Genomic DNA, 27,927 nt, shown 5'->3' with positions numbered 1-27,927 from the left:
ACAAATTAGGCCAGAAATCCTGTTTACAATAGCTCCAAAACAAAAAAACATCCTAAGAATAAATTTAACCAAGGAGATGAAAGATCTCTAAGGAAAACTAGAAAACACTGATGAATGAAATTGAAGAGGACACAAATGAAGACATCCCATGTTCATGGACTGAAAAAATTAATATTGTTAAAATGAACATACTGCCAAAGCAATCTGCAAATTGAATGCAATCCCTATGAAAATACTCCTGTCATTTTCACAAAAATAGAAAAAAATCCTAAAATATGTATAAAACCAAACAAAAAGAGCCCAAATAGCCAAAGCACTCCTGAGCAAAAAGAACAAAGCAAGAGGCATCACACTATCTGACCTCAAAATATATTACAAGGCTATAAAAACCAAAACAGCAAGGTATTGGTATCAAAACAGACACAAATACTAATGGGATAGAAGAGAAAACCCAGAAATACATCCATGTATGTACAGCAAATTCATTTTCTCTTTTTTTTTTTTTTTTTTTCTCTGAGACAGAGTTTTTTGCTCTTGTTGCCCAGGCTGGAGTGCAGTGGCGTGATCTTGGCTCACTGCAACCTCCGCCTCCTGGGTTCAAGCAATTATCCTGCCTCAGCCTCCTGAGTAGTTGGGATTATAGGCGCGCAACACCACACCCAGCTAATTTTTTGTATTTTTAATAGAGACAGGGTTTCATCATTTTGGCCAGGCTGGTCTTGAACTCCTGACCTCAGGTGATCTGCCCACCTCGGCCTCCCAAAGTGCAGGGATTACAGGCATGAGCCACCGCGCCTGGACAGCAAACTCATTTTCAACAAAGGTATCAAGAAAATACATTCAGGAAAGAAAACCCTCTTGAATAAATGGCGCTGGGAAAACTCAATACCCATACGCAGAAGAATGAATTGAACCCCTATTTCTCACCATATACAAAATTCAATCCAAGATAGGTTAAAGACTTAAACATAACACCTACAACTATAAAACTACTAGAAAGAAATATAGGGGGAACACTTCAGGATATAGCCAAAGATTTCATGGCTAAGATCTCAAAAGTACAGAAAACAAAACAAAAATAAATAAATAAAACTGTTTTAAACTAAAAAGCTTCTGCCCACATAGGAAGCAATCAACAGAGTGGGGAGACAACCTGTTGAATGGAAGAAAATATTTGCAAACTATTCATCCAACAAGGAACTAATATCCAGAATACACAAGGAACTCAAAACACTCGATAGTAAAAACTAATAATAATCCCACTTAAAGGTGGACAAATGACATGAAGAGACATTTTTCCAAAGACATCCATACAAACGGCAGATAGGTATATGAAAAACTGCTTACCATCACTAATCATCAGCAAAATGGAAATCAAAACCACAATGAGACATCATCTTACCCAAGTTAGAATGACTATTACTAATAAGACAAAAGATAACAGATGCTGATAAGGACACAGAAAAAAGGGAACACTTATACACTGTTGGTGGGAATGTATATTAGTGCAGCCATTACAGAAAACAGTAGGGAGATTTCTCAGAGCACTAAAAACACAACTACCATATGATCCAGCAACCGTAATACTGCGTATTTATCCAAAGGAAAAGAAATCAGTATATCAGGAGGATACCTGCACTCCATGTTTATTCCAGTACCATTCACAATAGCAAAGACAGGGAATCAACCTAAGTGCCCACCAACAGATGAATAAATAAAGAAAATGTATATATACGCAATGGAATACTATTCAGCCATAAAAAAAAAAAATAAAATCATGGCATTTGGAGCAATGTTGATGGAATAAGCCAGGTACAGAAAAAACAAACATCAGATATTCTCACTCATATGTGGGAACTTAAAAAATTGATCTCATGAAGGAACAGGGTAGAATGATAGATAAAAGAGGCGAGGAAGGGTCAGTGAATGGGGGATAAAAAGAAGTTGGCAAATAGGTAAAAACATAAGGTTAGATAGAAGGAATAAGTTATAATGGTCTATAGCAGAGTAGGGTGACTGTAGTTAACAACCATGTATTGTATATTTCAAAATAGCTAGAAGAGAGGACCTGTAATGTCCCAATACAGAAATGACAGAGCAAGACTTTGTCTCAAAAAAAAAGAGGCTTATATCTATAAGAAACTCAAAAATAGGAAAATGATTTGAAAAGACCCTTCAACAAAGAATACATCTAGGTAGCAAATAAGTAGATGAAAAGATGTTCAACATCATTAGTCAGAGAAATTTAAAAACTTGAAATATACTATTACACATTTAGGAGAAGAGCTAAAATTTTAAAACATGCTGGTAACACCACTGATGAAAATGTAAAATTACACAACTTTGGCAAGCAGAAAAATTCTTTCTTTTTTTTTTTTTTTTCTGAGACAGAGTCTCACTCTGTCACCCTGGCTGGAGTGCAGTGGCGCAATCTTGGCTCACTGCAACCTCCACCTCCCAGGTTCAAGCAATTCTCCTTCCTCAGCCTCCTGAGTAGCTGGGATTACAGGTGCATGCCACAATGCCCAATTAAGCTTTTTGTATTTTTAGTGGAGACAGGCTTTCACCATGCTGCCAAGTGTGGTCTCGAACTCACAGGCTCAAGCAATCCAACCACCTCGGCCTCCCAAAATGCTGGGATTACAGGCGTGAACCACTGTGCCCAGCCAGAAAATTTCTTTAAAAGGCTATATTAGTTCATTTTCATGCTGTTGATAAAGACATACCTGAGACTGAGCAATTTACAAAAGCAAGACCTTTAATGGACTTACAGTTCCACATGGCTGCAGGAGCCTCACAATCATGGCAGAAGGCAAGGAGAAGCAAGTCACGTCCTATAGGGATGATGGCAGGCAAAAAGAGAGCTTGTGCAGGGAAACTTCCATTTTTAAAACCATCAGATCTCATGAGACTTATTCATTATCACAAGAACAGCATGGGAAAGACCGGCCCCCATGATTCAATTACCTCCCATCAGGCTCCTCCCAGGACACGTGGGAATTGTGGGAGTTAAAATTCAAGATTAGATTTGGGTGGGGACACCACCAAACCATATCAAAGGCAAACCAGGATGGATGCAGTGGCTCAAACCTGTAATCCCAGCACTTTGGGAGGCTGACGCAAGTGGATCACTTGAGGTCAGTAGTTCAAGACCAGCCTGGTCAACATGGTGAAATCCCATCTCCACCAAAAAATACAAAAATTAGCCAGGTGTGATGGTATGTGCCTGTAGTCCCAGCTACTCAGGAGACTGAAGCGGGAGAATCTCTTGAACCCAGGAGGCAAAGGTTGAGTTGAGCTGAGATCACCCCACTACACTCCAGGCTAAGCAAGAGGGTGAGACCCTGTCTCAATAAATAAATAAATGGCAAACCAGACACTCCAATCTTAGGTATTTACCCAACAGAAATGAAACATGTCCACACATACATTTGTACATAAATATTTGTAGCAGTATTATTCATACAGGCAAATACTGGCAATGATCTAAATGTCCGTTATTGGTAAATAGATAAATAAGATATACCTACACAATGAATGCTAAAACAAATGGACAATTCTAGGAGGCATACTACATGCTTCCTAGGGGTCCTAGCAGATTCAAGCCTCCTGCCTCTAGCAGGGACTATATATCTTGATAATTCACCTCTAATTGCCCAACTCATTCTTCATGCTCTTTCCTACTGCTCCTGGGACCATTTCTCAAATATACTACCTGCATGTAGGTCTGTCTCAGGATCTACTTTTGTGAAAAACGAAACTGAAACCACACATTCATTATTGTGGGAATGATTAAGCAAATTTTACTAAATCAAGATGACAAAATATTATGCACTGGTTTTTAAATGTTCATAAACAATGACACAAAAATATGTTTGAGATAATGTGAGCTTTTCAAGGGTCCAAAATGCACACAAGATATATTATCAGACATGTGAAATGAAAAGGAAAAAAAGATCTCCTACAATAAGTTCCATATAAAAGTAAAAAACTTCTACATCTTGCACAAGCTGGTATAGAGTCTTATCAAAAATATTTTCTGAATAAATGAATGTTATTGCAGATAAACTAACCAATGAACAAGCCAAACATATAATATGCCAAACATAAGCCAAAATCTTTTTCTGTATGATCAAGTCAAATCCGTTATAATACATTAAAAGCAAGTAGAGTTTATCCTAGAAATGCAAAGGGCTCAACATTAAAAACTTCATCAGACTAATTCACCATATTTTTAAAAAACTGATCTTCAATACTAAATAGACATTTAATTAAATTCAATACCCATTAGTAAACTTTTTTAATCTTAGCAAACTAAGATTTTTTTTTTAAAGACTTTGTTAACTTGATAAAGCATATGTACTAGAAAGTTACCTTTATTAGGCATCAGACTCTGTTTTATATGCTAGGGCATTGAAGAAGAGAGGCAACAGTGCCTGAAGTCACATAGTTTACTGTCTACTGGGTGACACAGGTAAATAAACAGATAATAATAATACAGCATAGTAAGATGCTATGACAAGATACTTATAAGCTGCCATAGTAACATAGGAAAACATCACCTTACTTTGCTGGAGATAATTAGATCAATAGATGATAAGTACCTATCGCACAAGGACAGAGTTATTTATCTTTGTATCACCTGGTATCTAAGACTATGTCTATCACATAGTAAGTCTTTGGTAAATATTCCTTAAATTAATTGACAAATGAACAAAATGAACAAATAATAAATAATGGCCTTAGAATTTTTTTAACGTCAGGTACAAAATATCAACAAATTAAATGACTTGTTATAAATCTGATGTCTCCTAAAGAGTTCATTTGGGTACAAACAGAACCATACATACAGACAAATTAGCAATTTTAAATACTCACGGATACAAGGGATTTGTATTGGCCAGTTGGAGAGTATATGTTTTCACAGGTTCTACAGCTATTAGCACATCTTGTTCTATAGCCATAGGAAGAACAGAATATCCACAGTAATCTATATGCTCTCCTAGAAAAAAGAGAAAGCTTTTTTAATCATTGCTAATATATAAAACAAAAGCACCTCAAGAAAGTTTACATACAGGAAAAAACTGATCATGAGCCAGGTTTTAACAGTAAATAAAAATAAAGGAAAGCAGAGCAAGATGGCCAAATAGAACCCTTCCATGATCTTACACCAAATTGAACAACTATCTATGCAATAAACACCTTCATAAGAACCCAGAAAATTCAGGTGAGTACCTGAAAATCACAGTACCTGGTTTTCACATAACATCAGGGATAGAGGAATTGAAGAGCACAGGAAAGACAGTCTTGCATTGCCTACAGGATCCCTCCCAGTATGGAGAGAGAAAAACTGTTTGGGGGAGGGAGGGTGAAGTGAGTGTGGGTCTTTGCACTGGAACTCAGTGCTGCCATGTTACAGCAAAACACAAAACAGAGAAGAATTCTGCTAGCACCCAAGGAGGGAGTATTTAGATCAGCCCTGGGCAAGACAGAATTCTCAGTCTCAGCAGGAAGAACCTGAGTCCCAACTGACCTCACCTCTGGCTAACTAAAGTGGCCTCGTGCCCAGAATAAGCTTAATTGGCTGTCAGGCCACAAGTACTGCAGTCCTCAGGCAAGCTGTGGTGCTGTGCTGGACTTGGAGGCAGTAGACTTGGGATGTGTGACCAAGTGTGACACCAGCTGTGGCAGCCAGGGGAGTGGCTGGATCACATTGCACCCAACTCCAGGAAGTACAGCTTGGGGAGAGACTCCTTTAGCTTAAGGAAAGAAGTGGGAAGAGTATAGAAGACTGTCTTGCAATTTGGGTACCAGCTCAGCCAAAGTAAAGCACCAAGGAGATTCCTGAAGCTGTCAATTCCAGGACTTAGTTCCTGAAGGGGATTTCTAGACCCACCCTCATTCAAAGGGAATCCACTGCCCTGAAGAGAAGGACCCAGTCTTGGCAGGATTCACCTGATCACTAAAGAGCCCTTGGGCCTTGAATAAACATCAGCAGTAACCAGGCAAGATCCAGTATTGTACAGGCTTCAGGTATGACCCAGCACAGTGCCAGCTGTGGAAGCCACAGAAGTGCTCTAGGCAGCCCAGTAGAGAGACTACTTCCGATTGGAAGGAGTAAAAGGGAAGACATCAAGAGGACTTTGCCTGACAACCCAAGGAATTCTCCTTTACCTTACCCAAACTCATCAAGGCAGCGCCTCTAGATGTCAGCAAGAACTGCATTATTCCTGGGCTTAGAGCACCTCCTTTAGCCCGTAAGGACCACATTCTTAGAGCACAACACTCAACCCCATTTGAATACATGAAAAGTCTTCTCAAGAATGAAGGGTACAAACAAACCCAGACTACACAGACAAATAAATACCTAATTTGTCAATGCCCATAAGTGATGAATGTCCACAAGCATCAAGAGTATCCAGGAAAACATGACCTCATTAAATGAACTACAGAAGACACCAGTGACCAATCCCGGAAAGACAAAGATATATGTCCTTTCAGACAGAGAATTCAAAAGAGCTGTCTTGAGGAAGCTCAACAAACTTAAAAGATAGCACAGGGAAGAAATTCATTATTCTACCAGAGAAATTTAACAAAGAGATTAAAATCGTTTTTGAAATTTCAAACAGAAGTTCTGCAGTTGAAAAATTCAACTGACAAACTCAAAAATGTCTCAGTCTCTCAACAGTAGAATCGATCAAGAAAAAGAAATAATTAGTGAACCTGAAGACAGGCTATATAAAAATACACAGTCAGAGGAGAGAAAAGAAAAACAATCTAAAAAGAATGAAGCTTTTCTACAAGATCTAGAAAATAGCCTCAAAGGGGCAAATCTAAGAGTTAATGGCTTTAAAGAGGATGTAGAGATAGAGAGGTAGGGTAGGAAGTTTATTCAGTGAAATACTGATAGAAAACTTTCAAAACCTAGGAAAAGATATGAATATTAAGGTATTAGAAGATCACACAACACCAAAAGGATTCAACCCAAATAAGACTAACTGAATTAATATATTAATCAAACTGTCAAAGGTCAAGGATAAAGAAAGTATCCTAAAAGCAGAAAAAGAAAAGAAGCAAAGAACATATAAAGAACATACAAAGCAAAGAACATATATAAAGAACATATAAAGAACAATATGTCTGACAGGAGACAACTCAGCAGGGAACTTAGAGGCCAAGAGAGAGGCAGATGACATAGTCAAAGTGTTTAAGAAAAACAACTTTTGAACTAAAATATTATTTCCAATAAAACTATCCTTCAAACATGAAAGAGAAATACTCTCCCAGACAAACACAGCTGAGGGGTTTCATCAACACCAAACCTGTCTTGCAAAAAATGCTACAGAGAGTTCTTCAATCTGAAAGAAAAGCACATTAATGTAAAAAATATATATCACATGGTGGTATAGAACTCAGTGGTAGTGGTAAATGAACAGATGAATACAGAATAACACTGTAACTATAGTGTTAAAACACTCATATATTAGTAGGAAGATTAAAAGACAAACCTATCAAAAATAGTAACTGAAACAGCTTTCTGAGCATAAAAAGATATAAATAGAGACAATCAAAAGTGACAAAGCAGCCGGGCACGGTGGCTCAAGCCTGTAATCCCAGCACTTTGGGAGGCCAAGTCAGGCAGATCACGAGGTCAGGAGATCGAGACTATCCTGGCTAACATGGTGAAACTCCATCTCTACTAAAAGTACAAAAAAAAAAAAAAAAAGTCGGGCGTGGTGGTGGGTGCCTGTAGTCCTAGCTACTTGGAAGGCTGAGGCAGGAGAATCACTTGAACCTGGGAGGCGGGGATTGCAGTGAGCCGAGATCACGCCACTGTACTCCAGCCTGGGTGACAGAGTGAGACTCCGTCTCAAAAAAAAAAAAAAAAAAAAAAAAGAAGTGACAAAGTGAAGAAATGGGGTGAAGGTGTAGTTTTGGGTTTTTTGTTTGTTTTCTTTTTGCTTATTTATTTTTTTATTTTCATTGTAGTCAGTTAAGCTGTCATCTGCTTGAAATAATTGGTTATAAGATGTTATTTGCAAGCCTCACAGTAATCACAAAACAAAAACCTATATCGGATACAAAAAAAAGTTGGGTTTTTTTGGGTTTTTTTTTTTGAGACGTAGTCTCACTCTGTCGTCCAGGCTGGAGTGCAGTCGCGCAATCTCGGCTCACTGCAAGCTCCGCCTTCCAGGTTCACACCATTCTCTGGCCTCAGCCTCCCGAGTAGGTGGGACTACAGGAGCTCACCACCTCACCTCGCTAAATTTTTTTTGTATTTTTTAGTACAGATGGGGTTTCACCGTGTTAGCCAGGACGGTCTCAATCTTCTGACCTCGTGATCTGCCCACCTCTGCCTTCCAAAGTGCTGGGATTACAGACGTGGGGCAATGTGCCCGGCCCAAAAAAAGTTTTAAATAATAAATTAAAACTTGTCAGAAAAAGTCACTTTTATACAAAGGAAGACAAGAAGAAAGGAAGAAAGAACCAACAAAACAACCAGAAAATAAATAACAAAATGGCACTAGTAAGCCTGTACCTTATAACATTGAATATAAATGGACTAAATTTCCAATAAAAGACAAAGTGGATGAATGGATTAAAAAAACAAAAACAATACGCTAACTTCATCTATAAAGATACGCAGACCAAAAAAAAAAAAAAGAAAAAGATATTGCGGAACACACACCAGGGCCAATTGTGGGGTGGAGGGGAAGGGGAGGGAGAGCATTAGGACACATAGCTAACACACACAGGGCTTAAAACCTAGATGATGCATTGACAGGTGCAGCAAACCACCATGGCACACGTATACCTATGTATCAAACCTATACATTTCTGCACTTATATCCCGGAACATAAAGTAAAATTTTTTAAAAAAGAAAAAGATAACCCATGCAAATGAAAACCAAACGAGAACAAGAGTAGTTATGCATAAATAAACAGGATTCAAGACAAAAACTATAAAAAGAGACAAAGGTCATTATATAATATCAAAGGAGTCAATTCAGCAACAGGATATAACAATTGTAAATATATATGCACCCAATGCTGGAGCACTCAGCTATATAAAACAAATATTAGCCGGGCGCGGTGGCTCACGCCTGTAATCCCAGCACTTTGGGAGGCCGAGGCGGGCGGATCACAAGGTCAGGAGATCGAGACCACGGTGAAACCCCGTCTCTACTAAAAATACAAAAAATTAGCCGGGCGCGGTTGTGGGCGCCTGTAGTCCCAGCTACTCGGGAGGCTGAGGCAGGAGAATGGCGTGAACCCGGGAGGCGGAGCTTGCAGTGAGCCGAGATCGCGCCACTGCACTCCAGCCTGGGCGACAGAGCGAGACTCCGTCTCAAAAAAAAAAAAAAAAAAAAAAAAAAAACAAATATTATTAAAAAGAAGGATAGATGCCTATACAATAATAACTGGGGACTTCAAAACCTCACTTTCAGCCCTGGGGTATTCATCCAAGAGAAAATCAACAAAGAAACATCAGACTTAAACTGCACTATAGAACAAATGGATATTTATAAAACATTTCATCCAACAGCCCCAGAATACACATTCTTCTCATCAGTGCCCGGCATATTCTCCAGGATAGATCATAAGTTAGACCACAAAACAAGTCTCAAAAAGTTCAAAAAAATTAAAATAACATCAAGTATCTTCTCTGATCATAATGAAATAAAACTAAAGATCAATATGAAGAAAAACTTTGGAAACTAAGCAAACACATGGAAAGTAAAAATATGTTCCTGATTGACCAGTTTGCCAATGAAAAAATGAGGAAATTTTTAAATTTCATGAAACATGTGGGAGTGAAAACACAATAGACCAAAATCTCCATAACACAGAAAGAGCAGTACAAAAAAGGACATTTAAAACAATAAATACCTATATCAAAAAGGTAGAAATATGTCAAATAAGCAACCTAAAGATGCATCTTAACAAATAAGAAAGACAAAAGCAAATGAAATGCACAATTGGTAGAGGAAAAGAAAGAACTCAGATGAGAGCAAAAAATTAGTAAAATTGAAATTTAAAAATACAAAAAAAAATCAATGAAATTAAAAACTGGTGTTTTGCAAACATAAACTAAATCAAAAAACCTTTAGCCACACTATGAAAAAAAGAGTCCAGGCACAGAGGCTCACACCTGTAATCTCAGCACTTTGGGAGGCCAAGGTGGGTGGCTCACAAGGCCAGGTGTTCGAGACCAGCCTGGCCAACGTGTTGAAACCCCATCTGTACTAAAAATACAAAAATTAGCTGGGCGTGGTGGTGGGCACTTGTAATCCCAGCTACTCAGGAGGCTGAGGCAGGACAATCACTTGAACCCAGGAGGCAGAAGTTGCAGTGAGTTGAGACAGCTCCACTGCACTCCGGCCTAGGCAAGAGAGTGAGACTCTGTCTCAAACAAAAAAGAAAAAGAAAAAAATAAAGAAGATTCAAATAGAGAATTTTTTTAAAGATATTATAACTGATAGCAGAGACTGAAGGCATCATTAGAGACTATCATGAGCAACTATATACCAACAAATTAGAAAACCAAGAAGAAAGGGATCAATGCCTAGACCCATATGATATGGCTTGGATCTGTGTCCCCACCCAAATCTCATGTTGAAATGTAATACCAAATGCTGGAAGTGAAGCCTGGTGGGTATCGATTGAATCATGGAGGTGGTTTCTAATGGCTTAACCCAGTCTCCTGAGTGTGGCTCTCATGATAGAGTTCTCACAAGATCTGATTGTTTAAAAGAGTATAGCACTTTCCCTCCCTCTCATCGTCCTGCTCCAGCCATGTAAGGTGTGCCTCCTTCCCCTTTGCCTTCCACTATGCTTGTAAGTTTCCTGAGGCTTTCCCAGCCATGCTTCCTGTACAGCCTGCAAAGTTGTGAGCCAATTAAACCTCTTTTCTTTATGAACTATCCAGTCTCAGATACTTCTTTATAGCAGTGCAAGAGCAGACCAATACAGAAAATTGGTATCAGAAGTAGGGCATTGCTATAAAGATAACTGAAAATGTGAAAGCACCTTTGGAACTAGGTAAAGTGGCAGAGGTTGGAACAGTTCAGAGGGCTCAGAAAAAAAACACAGGAAGATAAGGAAAAGTTTGGAACTTCCAAGAAACTGGTTGAATGGTTGTGTCCAAAATGCTGATAATAATATGAACAATGAAGTCCCAGCTAAAGAGGTCTCAGATGAAAATACAAAACTTATTGAGAACTAGAGTAAAGGTCACTTTTGTTATGCTTTAGCAAAGAGTCTGGAGGCACTGTGCCCCTGCTCTAGGGACCTATGGAACTTTGAACTTGAGAGTGATGATTTAGGTTATCTGGTGAAAAAAATTTCTAAGCAGCAAAGCATTCAAGATGTAGTATAGCTGCTTCTAACAACCTATGCTCTTATTCTTGAGCAAAGAAATCACCTGAAACTGGAATTTCTATTTAAAAGGGAAGCAGAGTGAATAAGTTTGAAATACTTGAAGCCCAGCCATGTGGTAGAAATGAAAAGGCTTTTTTTTTTTTTTAACTGTAGCTAACTTTGGGAAACCCCGTTTCTAGTAAGAATACAAAAATTGGCCAGCCATGGTGGCATGTGCCTGTAATCCCAGCTACTCAGGAGGCTGAGGCACAAGAATCACTTGAGTCCAGGAGGTGCAGGTTGCAGTGAGCCAAGATTGTGCCACTACACTCCAGCCTGGGCAACAGGGCAAGACTCCATCTCAAAAGTTAAAAAAAAATAAAATAGGCCAGGCGCGGTGGTTCACACCTGTAATCCTAACTCTCTGGGAGGCCGAGGCGGGTGAATCACCTGAGATCAGGAGTTCACAACCAGTCTGGCCAACATGATGAAACCCCATCTTTAGTAAAAATACAAAAAATTAGCCAAGCATGGTGGCGGGTGCCTGTGATCCCAGCTACTTGGGAGGCTGAGGCAGCAGAATCACTTGCATCTGGGAGGCAGATATTGCAGTGAGCTGAGATCGCACCATTGCACTCCAGCTTGGGCAATAAGAGCGAAACTCTGTCTCAAAAAATAATAATAAAAATAAAATAAAATAAACGCTCAGCCACTAAAAAAAAAGTAGAAATTTTGCATATAAACAACCTAATGGTACACCTCTAGCAAAAACAATCCAAATCCAAAATTAGTAGAAGGAAAGAAATAGTAAAGATCAGAGCAGAAGTAAATTTGAGACAAAAATTAACGAAATGAAAAGGTAAACATAATAGCAAATCTTTAGCTAGACTGAGAAAAAGAGAACATACAAATAAATAAAACAAACAAAAAAAACAGAAAAGGAGACATTACAAGTGACAACACAAAATACAAAGGATCATTAAAGTCTATTGTGAACAACTATTATGCCAACAAATTGAAAAACCTAAACGACATGCATAAGTTCCTGGACACAGAAAACCTATGAAGATTGAACCAGGTAGAAATAGAAAACGTGAACACACCAATAACAAGTAACAAGATTGAAGCAATAATAAAAAGTCTCCCAACAAAGAAATGCTCAGGACCACAGGGCTTCACCCATGAATTCTACCAAATCTTTAAAGAAGAACTAACACCACTTCTTTTCAGACTTGCAAAAAAATTGACAGGCAGGAAATTCTTTGAAACTATTCTATGAGGCCAGCATTACTCTGATACCAAAACTGAACAAGGACACAACAGAAAAAGGAAACTACAGGACAATATCTCAGTTGAACATATAATCAAAAATCCTCAATAAAATGTTGGCAAAATGAACCCAAGAGCCCATAAAAAGATTATATGCCATGATCAAGTGGGATTAATCCTAGAGATGCAAGGAAGGGGTTCAACATACACCAATCCAAAAATATGATATATCACATCAACAGAATGAAGGAAAAAAATATATAATCTTTACAATCAATTCAGAAAAAGCATTTGATAAAATTCAACATGCCTTCATGATAAAAACTTTTAACATATTAGGTACAGAAGGAACGTGTCTCAATATACAATAAAGGCCATATATGACAAACCCATAGCCAACGTCATACCAAATGAGGAAAAATGGAAAGCTTTTTGTATAAGCACTAGAACAAGACAAGCATACCCAATTTCACCACTCATATTCAAAATAGTACTGGAAGTCTGAGCCAGAGCAACCAGGCAAGAGAAAAATATAAAGGGCATCCAAATTGGAAAGGAGAAAGTCAGATGGTCTCTATTTGTACACAACATGATCTAATGTAGAAAAACCTAAAGACCACAAAAAGCTTTTACAGCTGATAAATTCAGTAAAGTCGCAAGATACAAAATCAGTATAAAAAATAGCTAGTGTTTCATTGAATGTAAATGGCCCAAATGCTCCATTTAAAAGACAGAGAACCACAAAAAGGATAAGGACTAACCAACCAACTGTCTGCTGCCTTCAGGAGACTCACCTAACACATAAAGACTCCCAGAAACTTAAAGTAAAGGGGTGGAAAAGGGCATTTCATGCAAATGGACACCAAAGTGAGCAGGGGTATCTCGTCTTATATCAGACAAAACAAACTTTAAAGCAAGAGCAGTTAAAAGAGACAAAGAGGGACATTATACAATGGTAAAAAGGCTTTGTGTAACAGGAAAATATCACAATCCTAAAGATATATGCACCTAACACTAGAGCTCCCAAATTTATAAAACAATTACCAACAGACCTAAGAAATGAGATTGACAGTAACATAATAAGAGTGGGGGACTTCAATACTCCACTGACAGCACTAGACAGGTCATCAAGACAGAAAGTCAACAAAGAAACAATGGATTTAAACTATACCTTGGAACAAATGGACTTAACACATATATACAGAACATTTCATCCAACAACTAGAGAAAACACATCTTATTCAACAGGGCATGGAACTGTCTCCAAGATAGATCATGTGATAGGCCACAAAAGATGCCTCAATAAATTTAAGAAAATTGAAATTATATCAAGCACTCTCTCAGACTACAATGAAATAAAACCGGAAATCAACTACAAAAGGAACCTTCAAAACCATGCAAACACATGGAAATTAAATAACCTGCTCCTGAATGAGCATTGGGTCAAAAACAAGATCAAGATGGAAATCTAAAAATTCTTTGAATGGAATGACAATAATGACACAACCTATCAAAACCTCTGGGATACGTCTAGGACAGTGCTAAGAAGAAAGTTCATAGCCCTAAACACCTACATCAAAAAATCTGAAAGAGCACAGACAATCTAAGGTCACATCTCAACAAACTAAAGAAACAAGACCAAACCAAACGCAAACTCAGCAGAAGAAAGGAAATAACCAAGATCAGAGCAGAACAAAATGAAATTGAAGCAAACAAAAATACAAAAGGTAAATGAAACAAAAAGGTGGTTCTTTGAAAGATAAAATTGGGCCAGCGCGGTGGCTCTCGCCTATAATCCCAGCACTTTGGGAGTCTCAGGCGGGTAGATCACCTGAGGTCGGGAGTTCAAGACCAGCCTGACCTACATGGAGAAACCTCGTCTCTACTAAATGTACAAAAATTAGCTGGGCATGCTGGTGGGCGCCTGTAATCCTAGCTACTCAGGAGGCTGAGGCAGGAGAAGCTTGAACCAGGTGGTGGACATTGCAGTGAGCTGAGATCGCACCACTCCACTCCAGCCTGGATGACAAGAGCGAGACTCCATCTCAAAAAACAAAACAAAATAAAAGGTAAAATTGATAGACCATTAGCAAGATTAACCCAAGAAAAGAAGAGAGAAAATCCAAATAACCCCGCTAAGAAACAAAAGAGGAGATATTACAGTTGACACCACTGAAATACAAAAGATCATTCAAGGCTATTATGAACACCTTTATGCAAATAAACTAGAAAACCTAGAGGAGATGGATAAATTCCTGGAAAAATACAACCCTCCTAGCTTAAATCAGGAAGAATTAGATACCCTGAACAGACCAATAACAAGCAGTGAGATTGAAATGATAATTTTTAAAATACCAACAAAAAAAATACAGGACCAGACAGATTCACAGCAGAACTCCATCAGATATTCAAAGAAGAATGGGGACCAATCCTGTTAACACTATTCCACAAGATAGAGAAAGAAGGAACCTTTCCTAATTCATTCTATGAAGCCAGCATCACCCTAATATCAAAACCAGGGAAGGACATAACCAAGAAAGAGAACTACAGATCGATATCGTTGATGAACATAGACGCTAAAATCCTTAACGAAATCCTACCTAACCAAATCTAACAACATATCAAAAAGTTAATCTACCATGATCAAGTGGGTTTCATATCAGGGATGCAGGGATGGTTTAACATACACAAGTCTATACATGTGATACTCCACATAAACAGAATTAAAAACAAAAATCACATGATCATCTCAACAGATGCAGAAAAAGCATTCAACAAAATCTAGCAAGCTTTATGATTAAAACTCTCAGCAAAACTGGCACAAAAGGGACATACCTTAATGTAATAAAAGCCATCTATGACAGATCCATAACCAACATAATACTGAATGAGGAAAGGTTGAAAGCATTCCCTCTGAGAACTGCAACAAGACTAAGATGCCTACTCTCACCACTCCTTTTCAACATGGTACTGGAAGTCCTAGCCAGAGCAATCAGACAAGAAAAAGAAATATACGGCATCCAAATTAGTAAAGAGGAAGTCAAACTGTCACTGTTTGCTGACGATATGATCATTTACTTTGAAAACCCCATAGACTCCTTCAGAAAGCTCCTAGAACTGATAAAAGAATTCAGCAAAGTTTCCAGATACAAGATTACAATTACAGATACAAGATTAAGATTCCAGAAACAGGCCGGGCGCGGTGGCTCAAGCCTGTAATCCCAGCACTTTGGGAGGCCGAGGCGGGCGGATCACAAAGTCAGGAGATCGAGACCACAGTGAAACCCCATCTCTACTAAAAATACAAAAAATTAGCTGGGCGCGGTGGCGGGCGCCTGTAGTCCTAGCTACTCAGGAGGCTGAGGCAGGAGAATGGCGTGAACCCAGGAGGCGGAGCTTGCAGTGAGCCGAGATCGCGCCACTGCACTCCAGCCTGGGCAACAGCGTGAGACTCCGTCTCAAAAAAAAAAAAAAAAAAAGATTCCAGAAACAAGCTATACAAATATAGCTCTTCTGTATACCAACAGTGAACAAACAGAGAATCAAATCAAGAATTCAACCCCTTTTGGCTGGGCACAGTGGCTCATGCCTGTCATCCTAGCACTTTGGGAGGCGGAGGGGGGCAGATCATGAGGTCAGGAAATCAAGACCATCCTGGCTAACATGGTGAAATCCCATCTCTACTAAAAATACAAAAAAATGAGCTGAGCGTGGTGGCAGGCGCCTGTAGTTCCAGCTACTTGGGAAGCTGAGGCAGGAGAATGGCATGAACCCGGGAGGTGGAGCTTGCAGTGAGCTGAGATCACACCACTGCACTCCAGCCTGGGCGACAGAGTGAGACTCCATCTCAAAAAAAAAAAAAAAAGGAAGAATTCAATCTCTTTTATAATAGTTACAAAGGGGGCGGTTCCAACATGGCCAAATAGGAACACCTCCAGCCTCCAGCTCCCAGCGTGAGCAACACAGAAGATGGGTGATTTCTGCATTTCCAACTGAGGTACCGGGTTCATCTCACTGGGACGTGTTGGACAGTGGGTGCAGGACAGTGGGTGCAGCCCACCGAGTGAGAGCCAAAGCCGGGCGAGGCATTGCCTCACCTGGGAAGTGCAAGGGGTAAGGGAATTCCCTTTCCCAGCCAAGGGAAACCGTGACACACAACACCTGGAAAACCAGGTCATTCCCAGCCTAATACTGCGTTTTACCAAGGGTCTTAGCAAACGGCATACCGGGAGATTATATCCCATGCCTGGCTTGGAGGGTCCCACGCACACAGGGCCTCCTTCATTGCTAACACAGCAGTCTGAGATCTAATTGCCAGGCAGGAGCGAGGCTGGGGGAGGGGCACCTACCATTGCTGTGGCTTGGGTAGGTAAACAAAGCAGCCAGGAAGCTCGAACTGGGTGGAGCCCAACACAGCTCAACGACGCCTGCCTGCCTCTGTAGACTCCACCTCTGGGGACACGGCATAGCCAAACAAAAGGCAGCAGAAACTTCTGCAGATTTAAATGTCCCTGTCTGACAGCTTTGAAGAGAGTAGTGGTTCTCCCAGCACAGAGTTTGAGATCTGAGAATGGACAGACAGCCAGCTCAAGTGGGTCCCTGACCCCCGAGTAGCCTAACTGGGGGACATCCCCCAGTAGGGGCAGACTGACACCTCACACCTCACACGGTTGGTACCCCTCTGAGACAAAGCTTCCAGAGGAATGATCAGGCGGCAACATTTGGTGTTCAGCAATATTCACTCTTCTGCAGCCTGTGCTGCTGATACCCAGGCAAACAGGCTCCGGGGTAGACCTCGAGCAAACTCCAACAGACCTGCAGCTGAGGGTCCTGACTGTTAGAAGGAAAACTAACAAACAGAAAGGACATCCACACCAAAACCACATCTGTACATCACCATCATCAAAGACCAAAGGTAGATAAAAACCACAAAGATGGGGAAAAAGCAGTGCAGAAGAGCTGAAAATTCTAAAAATCAGAGAGCCTCTCCCCCTCCAAAGGAATGCAGCTCCTCGCCAGCAATGGAACAAAGCTGGATGGAGAATGACTTTGACGAGTTGAGAGAAGAAGGCTTCAGACGATCAAACTTCTCCGAGGTAAAGGAGGAAGTCTGAACCATCGCAAAGAAGCTAAAAAAAACTTGAAAAAAGATTATACAAATGGCGAACTAGAATAACCAATGTAGAGAAGTCTTTAAATGACCTGATACAGCTGAAAACCATGACACGAGAACTACATGACAAATGCACAAGCTTCGGTAACCAACTTGACCAACTGGAAGAAAGGGTATCAGTGATTGAAGATCAAATGACTGAAACGAAACGAGAAGAGAAGTTTAGAGAAAAAAGAGTAAAAAGAAATGAACAAAGCCTCCAACAAATATGGGACTATGTGAAAAGACCAAATCTACGTCTGATTGGGGTACCTGAAAGTGATGGGGAGAATGGAACCAAGTTGGAAAACACTCTGCAGGATATTATCCAGGAGAACTTCCCCAACCTAGCAAGGCAGGCCAACATTCAAATTCAGGAAATACAGAGAACGCCACAAAGATACTCCTCAAGAAGAGCAACTCCAAGACACAAAATTGTCAGATTCACCAAAGTTGAAAAGAAGGAAAAATGTTAACGGCACCCAGAGAGAAAGGTCGGGTAACCCACAAAAGGAAGCCCATCAGACTAACAGCGGGTCTCTTGGCAGAAACTCTACAAGCCAGAAGAGAGTGGGGGTCAGTATTCAACATTCTTAAAGAAAAGAATTTTCAGCCCAGAATTCCATATCCAGCCAACCTAAGTTTCATAAGTGAAGGAGAAATAAAATCCTTTACAGACAAGCAAATGCTGAGAGATTTTATCACCACCAGGATTGCCCTACAAGAGCTCCTGAAGGAAGCACTAAACATGGAAAGGAACAACCGGTACCAGCCACTGCAAAAACATGCCAAATTGTAAAGACCATCAATGCTAGGAAGAAACTGCATCAACTAACGAGCAAAATAACCAGCTATCATCATAATGACAGGATCAAGTTCACACATAACAATATTAACCTTAAATGAAATTGGGCTAAATGTTCCAACTAAAACACACAGACTGGCAAATTGGATAAAGAGTCAAGATCCATCAGTTTGCTGTACTCAGGAGACCCATCTCACATGCAGAGACACACATAGGCTCAAAATAAAGGGATGGAGGAAGATCTACCAAGTGAATGGAAAACAAAAAAAGGTAGGGGTTGCAATCCTAGTCTCTGATAAAACAGACTTTAAACCAACAAAGATCAAAAGACACAAAGAAGGCCATTACATAATGGTAAAGGGATCAATTCAACAAGAAGAGCTATCCTAAATATATATGCACCCAATACAGGAGCACCCAGATTCATAAAGCAAGTCCTTAGAGACTTACAAGGAGACTTAGACTCCCACACAATAATAATGGGAGACTTTAACACCCCATGGTCAACATTAGACAGATCAATGAGACAGAAAGTTAACAACAATATCAGGAATTGAACTCAACTCTGCACCAAGCCAACCTAATAGACATCTACAGAACTCTCCACCCCAAATCAACACAATATACATTCCTCTCAGCACCACATCGCACTTATTCTAAAATTGACCACATAGTTGAAAGTAAAGCACTCCTCAGCAAATGTAAAAGAACAGAAATTATAACAAACTGTCTCTCAGATCACAGTGCAATCAAACTAGAACTCAGGATTAAGAAACTCAATCAAAACCACTTAACTACATAGAAACTGAACAACCTGCTCCTGAATGACTACTGGGTACATAACAAAATGAAGGCAGAAATAAAGATGTTCTTTGAAACCAATGAGAACAAAGATACAACATACCAAAATTTCTGGGACACATTTAAAGCAGTGTGTAGAGGGAAATTTATAGCACTAAATGCCCCCAAGAGAAAGCAGGAAAGATCTAAAATTGACACCCTAACATCACAATTAAAAGAACTAGAGAAGCAAGAGCAAACACGTTCAAAAGCTAGCAGAAGACAAGAAATAACTGAGATCAGAGCAGAACTGAAGGAGATAGAGACACAAAAAACCCTTCAAAAAAATCAGTGAATCTAGGAGCTGGTTTTTCAAAAAGATCAACAAAATTGACAGACTGCTAGCGAGACTAAAAAGAAGAAAAGAGAGAAGAATCAAAAAGACGCAATAAAAAATGATAAAGGGGATATCACCACTGACCTCACAGAAATACAAACTACCATCAGAGAATTCTATAAACACCTCTATGCAAATAAACTAGAAAACCTAGAAGAAATGGATAAATTCCTGGACACATACACTCTCCCAAGACTAAACCAGGAAGAAGTTGAATCCCTGAATAGACCAATAGTAGGCTCTGAAATTGAGGCAATAATTAATAGCCTACCAACTAAAAAAAGTCCAGGACCAGACGGATTCACAGTAGAATTTTACCCGAGGTACAAGGAGGAGCTGATACCATTCCTCCTGAAACTATTCCAATCAATAGAAAAAGAGGGCGTCCTCCCTAACTCATTTTATGAGGCCAACATCATCCTGATACCAAAGCCTGGCAGAGACACAACAAAGAAAGAGAATTTTAGACCAATATCCCCTGATGAACATCGATGCAAAAATCCTCAATAAAATACTGGCAAACAGAATCCAGCAGCACATCAAAAAGCTTATCCACCATGATCAAGTGGGCTTCATCCCTGGGGTGCAAGGTTGGTTCAGCATACGCAAATCAATAAAGGTAATCCAGCATATAAACAGAACCAAAGACAAAAACCACATGATTATCTCAATAGATGCAGAAAAGGCCTTTGACGAAATTCAACAGCCCTTCATGCTAAAAACTCTCAATAAATTAGGTATTGCTGGGACGTATCTAAAAAAAATAACAGCTATTTATGAGAAACCCACAGCCAATATCATACTGAATGGGCAAAAACTGGAAGCATTCCCTTTGAAAATTGGCACAAGACAGGGATGCCCTCTCTCACCACTCCTATTCAACAAAGTGTTGGAAGCTCTGGCCAGGGCAATCAGGCAAGAGAAAGAAATAAAGGGTATTCAATTAGGAAAAGAGGAAGTCAAATTGTCCCTGTTTGCAGATGACATGATTGTATATTTAGAAAACCCCATCATCTCAGCCCAAAATCTCCTTAAGCTGATAAGCATCTTTAGCAAAGTCTCAAGATACAATATTAATGTGCAAAAATCACAAGCACTCCTATACACCAATAACAGACAAACAGAGAGCCAAATTATGAATGAACTCCCATTCACAATTGCTTCAAAGAGAATAAAATACCTAGGAATCCAACTTACAAGGGATGTGAAGGACCTCTTCAAGGAGAACTACAAACCACTGCTCAAAGAAATAAAAGAGGACACAAACAAATGGAAGAACATTCCATGCTCATGGATAAGAAGAATCAATATCATGAAAATGGCCATACTGCCCAAGGTAATCTATAGATTCAATGACATCCCCATTAAGCTACCAAAGACTTTCTTCACAGAATTGGAAAAAACTGCTTTAAAGTTCATATGGAACCAAAAAAGAGCCTGCATTGCCAAGACAATCCTAAGCCAAAAGAACAAAGCTGGAGGCATCATACTACCTGACTTCAAACTATACTACAAGGCTACAGTAACCAAAACAGCATGGTACTGGTACCAAAACAGAGATATAGACCAATAGAACAGAACAGAGCTCTCAGAAATAATACCACACACCTACAACCATCTGATCTTTGACAAACATGACAAAAACAAGAAATGGGGAAAGGATTCCCTATTTTATAAATGGTGCTGGGAAAACTGGCTAGCTCATCATCACTGGACATTAGAGAAATGCAAATCAAAACCACAATGAGATACCATCTCACACAAGTTAGAATGGCGATCATTAAAAAGTCAAGAAACAACAGATGCTGGAGAGGATGTGGAGAAATAGGAACACTTTTACACTGTTGGTGGGACCGTAAACTAGTTCAACCACTGTGGAAGACAGTGTGGCGATTCCTCAAGGATCTTGAACTAGAAATACCATTTGACCCAGCTATCCCATTACTGGGTATATACCCAAAGGATTATAAAACAGGCTGCTATAAAGACACATGCACATGTATGTTTATTGCAGCACTATTCACAATAGCAAAGACTTAGAACCAATCCAAATGTCCATCAATGACAGACTGGATTAGGAAAATGTGGCACATATACACCATGGAATACTATGCAGCCATAAAAAAGGATGAGTTCATGTCCTTTGTAGGGACATGGATGCAGCTGGAAATCATCATTCTCAGCAAACTATCGCAAGAACAGAAAACCAAACACTGCATGTTCTCACTCATAGGTGGGAACTGAACAATGAGAACATGTGTACACAGGAAGGGGAACATCACACACCAGGGCTTGTCGTGGGGTTAGGGGAGCGGGGAGGGATAGCATTAGGAGATATACCGAATGTAAATGACGAGTTAATGGGTGCAGCACACCAACATGGCACATGTGAACATATGTAACAAACCTGCACATTGTGCACATGTACCCTAGATCTTAAATTACAATAAAAAAATTAATTAATTTTTAAAAAAAGAAAATGGTATATATACAATGGAATACTATACAGCCATAAAAAGGAATCAGTTAACAGTATTTGCAGTGACCTGGATGAGACTGGAGACTATTATTCTAAGTTAAATAACTCAGAAATGGAAAACCAAATATTGCATGTTCTCACTGATATGTGGGGGCTAAACTATGAGGACGCAAAGACATAAGAATTAGGAAATGGACATTGTGCACTTGCAGGGAAGAGTGGGAGTGGGGCACAGGATAGAAGACTACAAATGTGGTGCAGTGTATGCTGCTTGGGTGATGGGTACACCAAAATCTCACAAATCACCACGAAAGAACTTACTCATGTAACCGAATACCACCTGTACCCCCAATAACTAAGGGAAAAATAAAATTTAAATAATAATAAATAAAAGTACTTTGAAAAAATTTTTTTAAATCACTAGTGTTTCTAAACACCAATAACAGACTACCTGAAAAAGAAATGAAGCAAGCAATCCCATTTGAAATAGCTACAAAAAAAAATGGATATCTAGGAATAAATTTAACCAAGGCAATAAAGGACCTGTACAATGAAAACAATAAAACACGAATGAAAGAAATTGAAGAGGATACAAAGAAATGGAAAGACATCCCACATTCTTGGACTGGAAGAATTAATATTGTTAAAATGACTGTACTACTACAGATGCAATGCAATTCCTAGTATGATACCAATGACATTCTTCACAGAAATAGAAAAAAAATTCTAAAATTTGTATGGAACCACAAAAGACCCCAAATAACCAAAGCAATACTGAGAAAAAAAAAAAAAAAGAAGAAGAAGAAAAAAAAAAGCTGGAGGCATTACACTATCTGACTTCAAATATACTACAAAGCTATAGTAATACTATGGTTTTGGCGTAAAAACAGACATACAGACTAATAGAACAGAATGGAGAACCCAGAGCTAAATCCACATATTTACGGCCAACTGATTTCCTTTTCCCTCCCCTCCCCTCCCCTCCCCTCCCCTTCCCTTCCCTTCCCTTTGAGACAGGATCCTGCTGGAGTGCAGCAGTTTGATCTCGGCTCACTGCAGCATCTGCCTCCCAGGTTTAAGAGATTCTCATGCCTCAGGCTCCTGCGTAGCTGGGATTACAGGTGTGTGCCACCACACCCAGCTAATTTTTATATTTTTAGTAGAGACGAGGTTTCATCATGTTGGCCAGGCTGCTCTCAAACTTCTAACCTCAAGTGATCCACCCGCCTTGGCTTCCTAAAGTACTGGGATTACAAGCGTGAGCCACCAACCCTGGCCAAGGCCAACTGATTTTCAACAAAGTTACCTTCATTCATTGGGAAAACGACAATCTGTTTAATAAATGGATGATGGAAAAACTAGATATCCATATGCAAAAGAATAAAAATAGGCCCCAATATCTCACCATTTATAAAAATCAATTTTAAATGGATTAAAGACTTAAACATCATAACTGAAACTATGAAACTACTAGAAGAAAATATAAAGGAAACACTTTAAGACATTGGTCTGGGCAAAGATTTTATGAATAAGACTATAAAAGCCAGACAAAGAAACAAAAATAGACAAATGAAATTATATCAAACTAAAAAGGTTCCGCATAGCAAAGGAAACCTGCCAATAGAGTGAAGAGACAACCTATTGAAAGGGATAAAATATTTTTCCAATAAGGAATTTACCTCCAGAATATATAAAAAACTTAACAGTAGTAAAACAAATATTCCAATTTAAAAATTGGCAAATGGTCTGGGTGTGGTAGCTCACGCCTATAATCCCAGCACTTTGGGAGACCAAGGTGGGCAGATCATCTGAGGTCAGGAGTTCAAGAACATCCTGGCCAACACAGTGAAACCCCGTCTCTACTAACACTACAAAAACTAGCTGGGCATGGTGGCACGTGCCTGTAGTCCCAGCTACTCAGGAGGCTGAGGCAGGAGAATTGCTCGAACCCAGGAGGTGGAGATTGCAGTGAGCCCAGATCGTGCCACTGCACTCCAGCCTGGGCAACAGAGAGAGACTCTGTCTCAAAATAAATAAATAAATAAAATAAAATAAAATAAAATAAAATAAAATAAAATAAAATAAAATAAAAATTGACAAATGATCTAAATACACATTTCTCAAAAAAAGACATAAAAATGACTTACAATCATAGAAAAATGCTCAGCATCACTAATAATCAGGAAAATGCAAATCAAAACCACCAGGAGATATTATCTCACTTCAGTTAGGATGACTATTATTAAAAAGACAAAAAATAATAAGTGCTAGAGAGAATGCAGAGAAATGAGAACTCTTCTACACTATTGATGGGAAAGTATAGTATAGTATAGCCATATGGAAAACAGTATGAAGGCGCCTCAAAAAACTAAAAATAGAACCACCATATGATCCAGCAATACCATTACTAGGTATATATCCAAAGGAAAGGACATCAGTATGTCAAAGAGATATGTGGCTCTCTTGTTTATTGCACCACTATTCACAATAGTCAAGATACGGAATCAACATAAATGTCCATTAACAGATGAATCAGTTTTTAAAATGTGGTGAATGTATGCAATGGAATACTATTCAGCCACCTAAAAGAGTGAAATCCTGTTATTCACAGCAACACGGATGAGCTTAGAGGACATTATGTTAAGTGAAATAAGTCAGGCACAGAAAGACACATACCTCATGTTCTCACTCATATATGGAAGCTAAAAGAGTTGATCTCATAAAAATAGAAGGTAAAATAGTGGTTACTAGAGGCTGGGAAGGATAACATGTAGGGAGGACAGGAAGGGCAGGTAGGGAGAGGTCAGTTAGCAGACACAAGAGGCCAGGTGTGGAGGCTCACGCCTGTAATCTCAGCACTTTGGGAGGCCAAGGCAGGTGGATCGCTTGAGGTCAGGAGTTCAAGATCAGTATGGCCAACATGATAAGATCCCGTCTCTACTAAAAATACAAAAATTAATAAGGTGTGGTGGTGCACACCTATATTCCAGCTACTTGGGAGGCTGAGGCAGGAGAACCACTTGAACCCGGGAGGCAGAGGTTACAGTGAGCCAAGATGGAGCCACTGTACTGCAGCCTTGGTGACACATCAAAACTCTATCTCAAAAAAAAAAACCAAAAAAGGTCAAAAAAATCATAAGTTGAGCCATCATTAAGTCAGGGACCTTCACAAGTCTGTAGTTGTAAGCTCAGTACCTTTTGGTGGAAAATGAGCAACTTACTAAATCTTATGAAAGGGAATACATCCTCTATTCTACTATATCTAGTTTCCATCCTTGAAAACAAACAAACCAAAAAAGTAATACTCATTGGAAATAATAAAATGATAAAATGAACCTAAGGTATCCTTTTATGAAATTACCTGCTATAATAGTAAAAACAAAAACAAAACCTGGAAATAGCTTTAGCTACAATGAGAGAAAGTTGTTAAATAAATTACATTAATTTAGTAAGCTATCATGAAGTCATTAAAATAACTACGAGCACTACACAGAACCACAGTGCTGTGGTTTGAATGTCTCCTCCAAAACTCACACTGAAATTTAATTGCCATTGTGACAATATTAAGACGTGGGACCTTTAAGAGGTTATTAGATCATGAGAGCTCTCCCCTTAGTAACAGATTGATGCCACTATCTCCGGAGCGGGTTAGTGACCTCAGGAGTGTGTTCCTGATCAAAGGATGAAATTCAGCGCACATCCTTTCTATATCTTGCATGATCTCATGCCCTCCTACCCTTCCACCATACAATAACTCAATAAGAAGACCAGGCACGGTAGCTCATGCCTGTAATCCCAGCACTTTGTGAGGCCGAGGCGGGCAAATAACCTGAGGTCGGGAGTTCGAGACCAGCCTGACCAACATGCAGAAACCCCATCTCTACTAAAAATACAAAAAATTATCCAGGCATGGTGGCACATGCCTGTAATCCCAGCCACTCAGGAGGCTGAGGCAGAAGAATCACTTGAACCCGGGAGGCGGACGTTGCAGTGAGCCGAGATTGCACCATTGCACACCAGCCTAGGCAATAAGAGCAAAACTCCGTCTCAGAAAAAATAAAAAGAAAAGAGAATAATGCAGTAAGAAGGCCCTCGCCAGATGCCAGTACCATGATCTTGAACTTCTCTGCTTCCAGAATCATGAGCCACATAAACTTGCATTGTTGATAAATTACCCCATCTGTGGAATTCTGTTACGCCAGCAGAAAATGGAAATAGATACATAGAAATATTTATGATACATTAAATGAAAGAAGATAAAAATGGTATGGAGTCTAAGTACAACTATGTCAATTATTATATACATGGACATTGATAAAATGATAGTAAACAAAATGTTGAAAGGCTGTGTTATTTACCACTAAAAGGCAGTAAAATTCAAAGTACTTCATAGGATAAACAAAGGAAAAGATAAATTCATCTAGAAGACCTGCAAAATCTGGACCATACTTTTAGTAGCAAGGAATTGTAAGGTTTCCCTGTGCCTCTCTAACCCAGTGAGTAAATATAAAACCATCAAAACTACTTACCACAGTTTAAAATTTTAACCTGTGGCCTAGAAAAATATTTTCACTTTTTATGAAAACAATATTAACAACTTGGTTTCAACAAATTTATACATTTAAAAAATGAATGAACAATACTAATAACATGGATTGGGAAAGATAAAAGTAAAGTGTGTTCCTTATGCAAAGACACATCTTACTATTAGTAGATATATGTGAAATATTCTATTTTGGGAAAAATTAAGAAAAATATATTTTTAAAAATTTAGATCTTACCAAAGGATGAAGAAAAAAATTAAGAGAAAGAACTTTTGAAATACCTATTATGTTGACTCTTCCTGGTGCTCGAACATAAAACTTGGGAATAGATCCAAACTTGGAGTTAAACATCTCCTTTAGCTTCAGTAACCTGAAAATAAAAGTACAATATTTCAGATTATCATATAACAGAAAATCCATAACATACACACACACACACACACTCTCACTCCATATGCCTGCCACCACTCATTATTCCTTAAAAGAATAAAAGCAAAATTTCCTAGTGACATACTTCCTTGAAAATCCCAAATGAACAATACTGTAATCTCTAAATGGCACAAAAGTATAGCTAAGTACACTGAAGAATTTAAAAGTTAAGATTGATATACCCAACAGAAAAAGCTACTTCCTTCCCTTTTGAAGAATCTAGTTTCTGTATACTTTTTTGGTGACATTCAGGGCAGAATCTCTTATATTAAAAGGTGCACCATGCGGTAGTATATTTAGTTTCCTAAGGCTGTCATAACAAAGAACTATAAACTGGATGACTTAACACAACAGAGATTTATAATCACAACTCTGCAGCCAGAAGTCTAAAGTCAGAGGTCAGCAGTACCTCCGAAAGCTGTAGAGGAGAATCCTTTCTTCCCTGCCTCTTTCTATCTTCTGGCAGCAGCCGTCAATCCTTGGTATTCCTTGGCTTTCAGCTTCATCACTCTTATCTCTGCTGTGTCACCACATGGCATTCTCTCTGTTTTTCCTTCTTGTAAGGACACCAGTCATATTGGATTAAAGTCCATCCACTCTAATTGAGTATGACCTCATCTTAATTGATTACATTTGCGAAGATGCTAGTCCAAATAAGGTCACATTCTGCAGTTTCAAGTAGATATGAATTTGGGGGGTTATACTGTCTAA

The 27,927-nt window shown here is 39.1% G+C and overlaps 1 protein-coding gene across 10 annotated transcripts in view; it reads right to left on the bottom strand.

The window, feature by feature from the left end:
• Nucleotides 1-27,927, bottom strand: part of GALK2 (galactokinase 2) — a 172,791-nt gene that overhangs the window by 101,718 nt on the left and 43,146 nt on the right. For all 10 annotated transcript variants that reach the window (XM_005559508.5, XM_073995771.1, XM_073995774.1 and 7 more), the window contains exons 2-3: nucleotides 27,069-27,157; nucleotides 4,879-5,002 (exon numbers count right to left, since the gene is read on the bottom strand). In XM_005559508.5, coding sequence (XP_005559565.1) covers nucleotides 4,879-5,002; nucleotides 27,069-27,157 — 213 coding nt within the window. The remainder of the gene's footprint in view (nucleotides 1-4,878; nucleotides 5,003-27,068; nucleotides 27,158-27,927) is intronic.

The sequence above is a fragment of the Macaca fascicularis genome, chromosome 7, assembly GCF_037993035.2.
Source record: "Macaca fascicularis isolate 582-1 chromosome 7, T2T-MFA8v1.1".
NCBI classification, from domain to species: Eukaryota; Metazoa; Chordata; class Mammalia; order Primates; family Cercopithecidae; genus Macaca; species Macaca fascicularis.
Note: the sequence above shows the minus strand (reverse complement) of the source record. Positions and strands in the feature narration are given on the sequence as shown.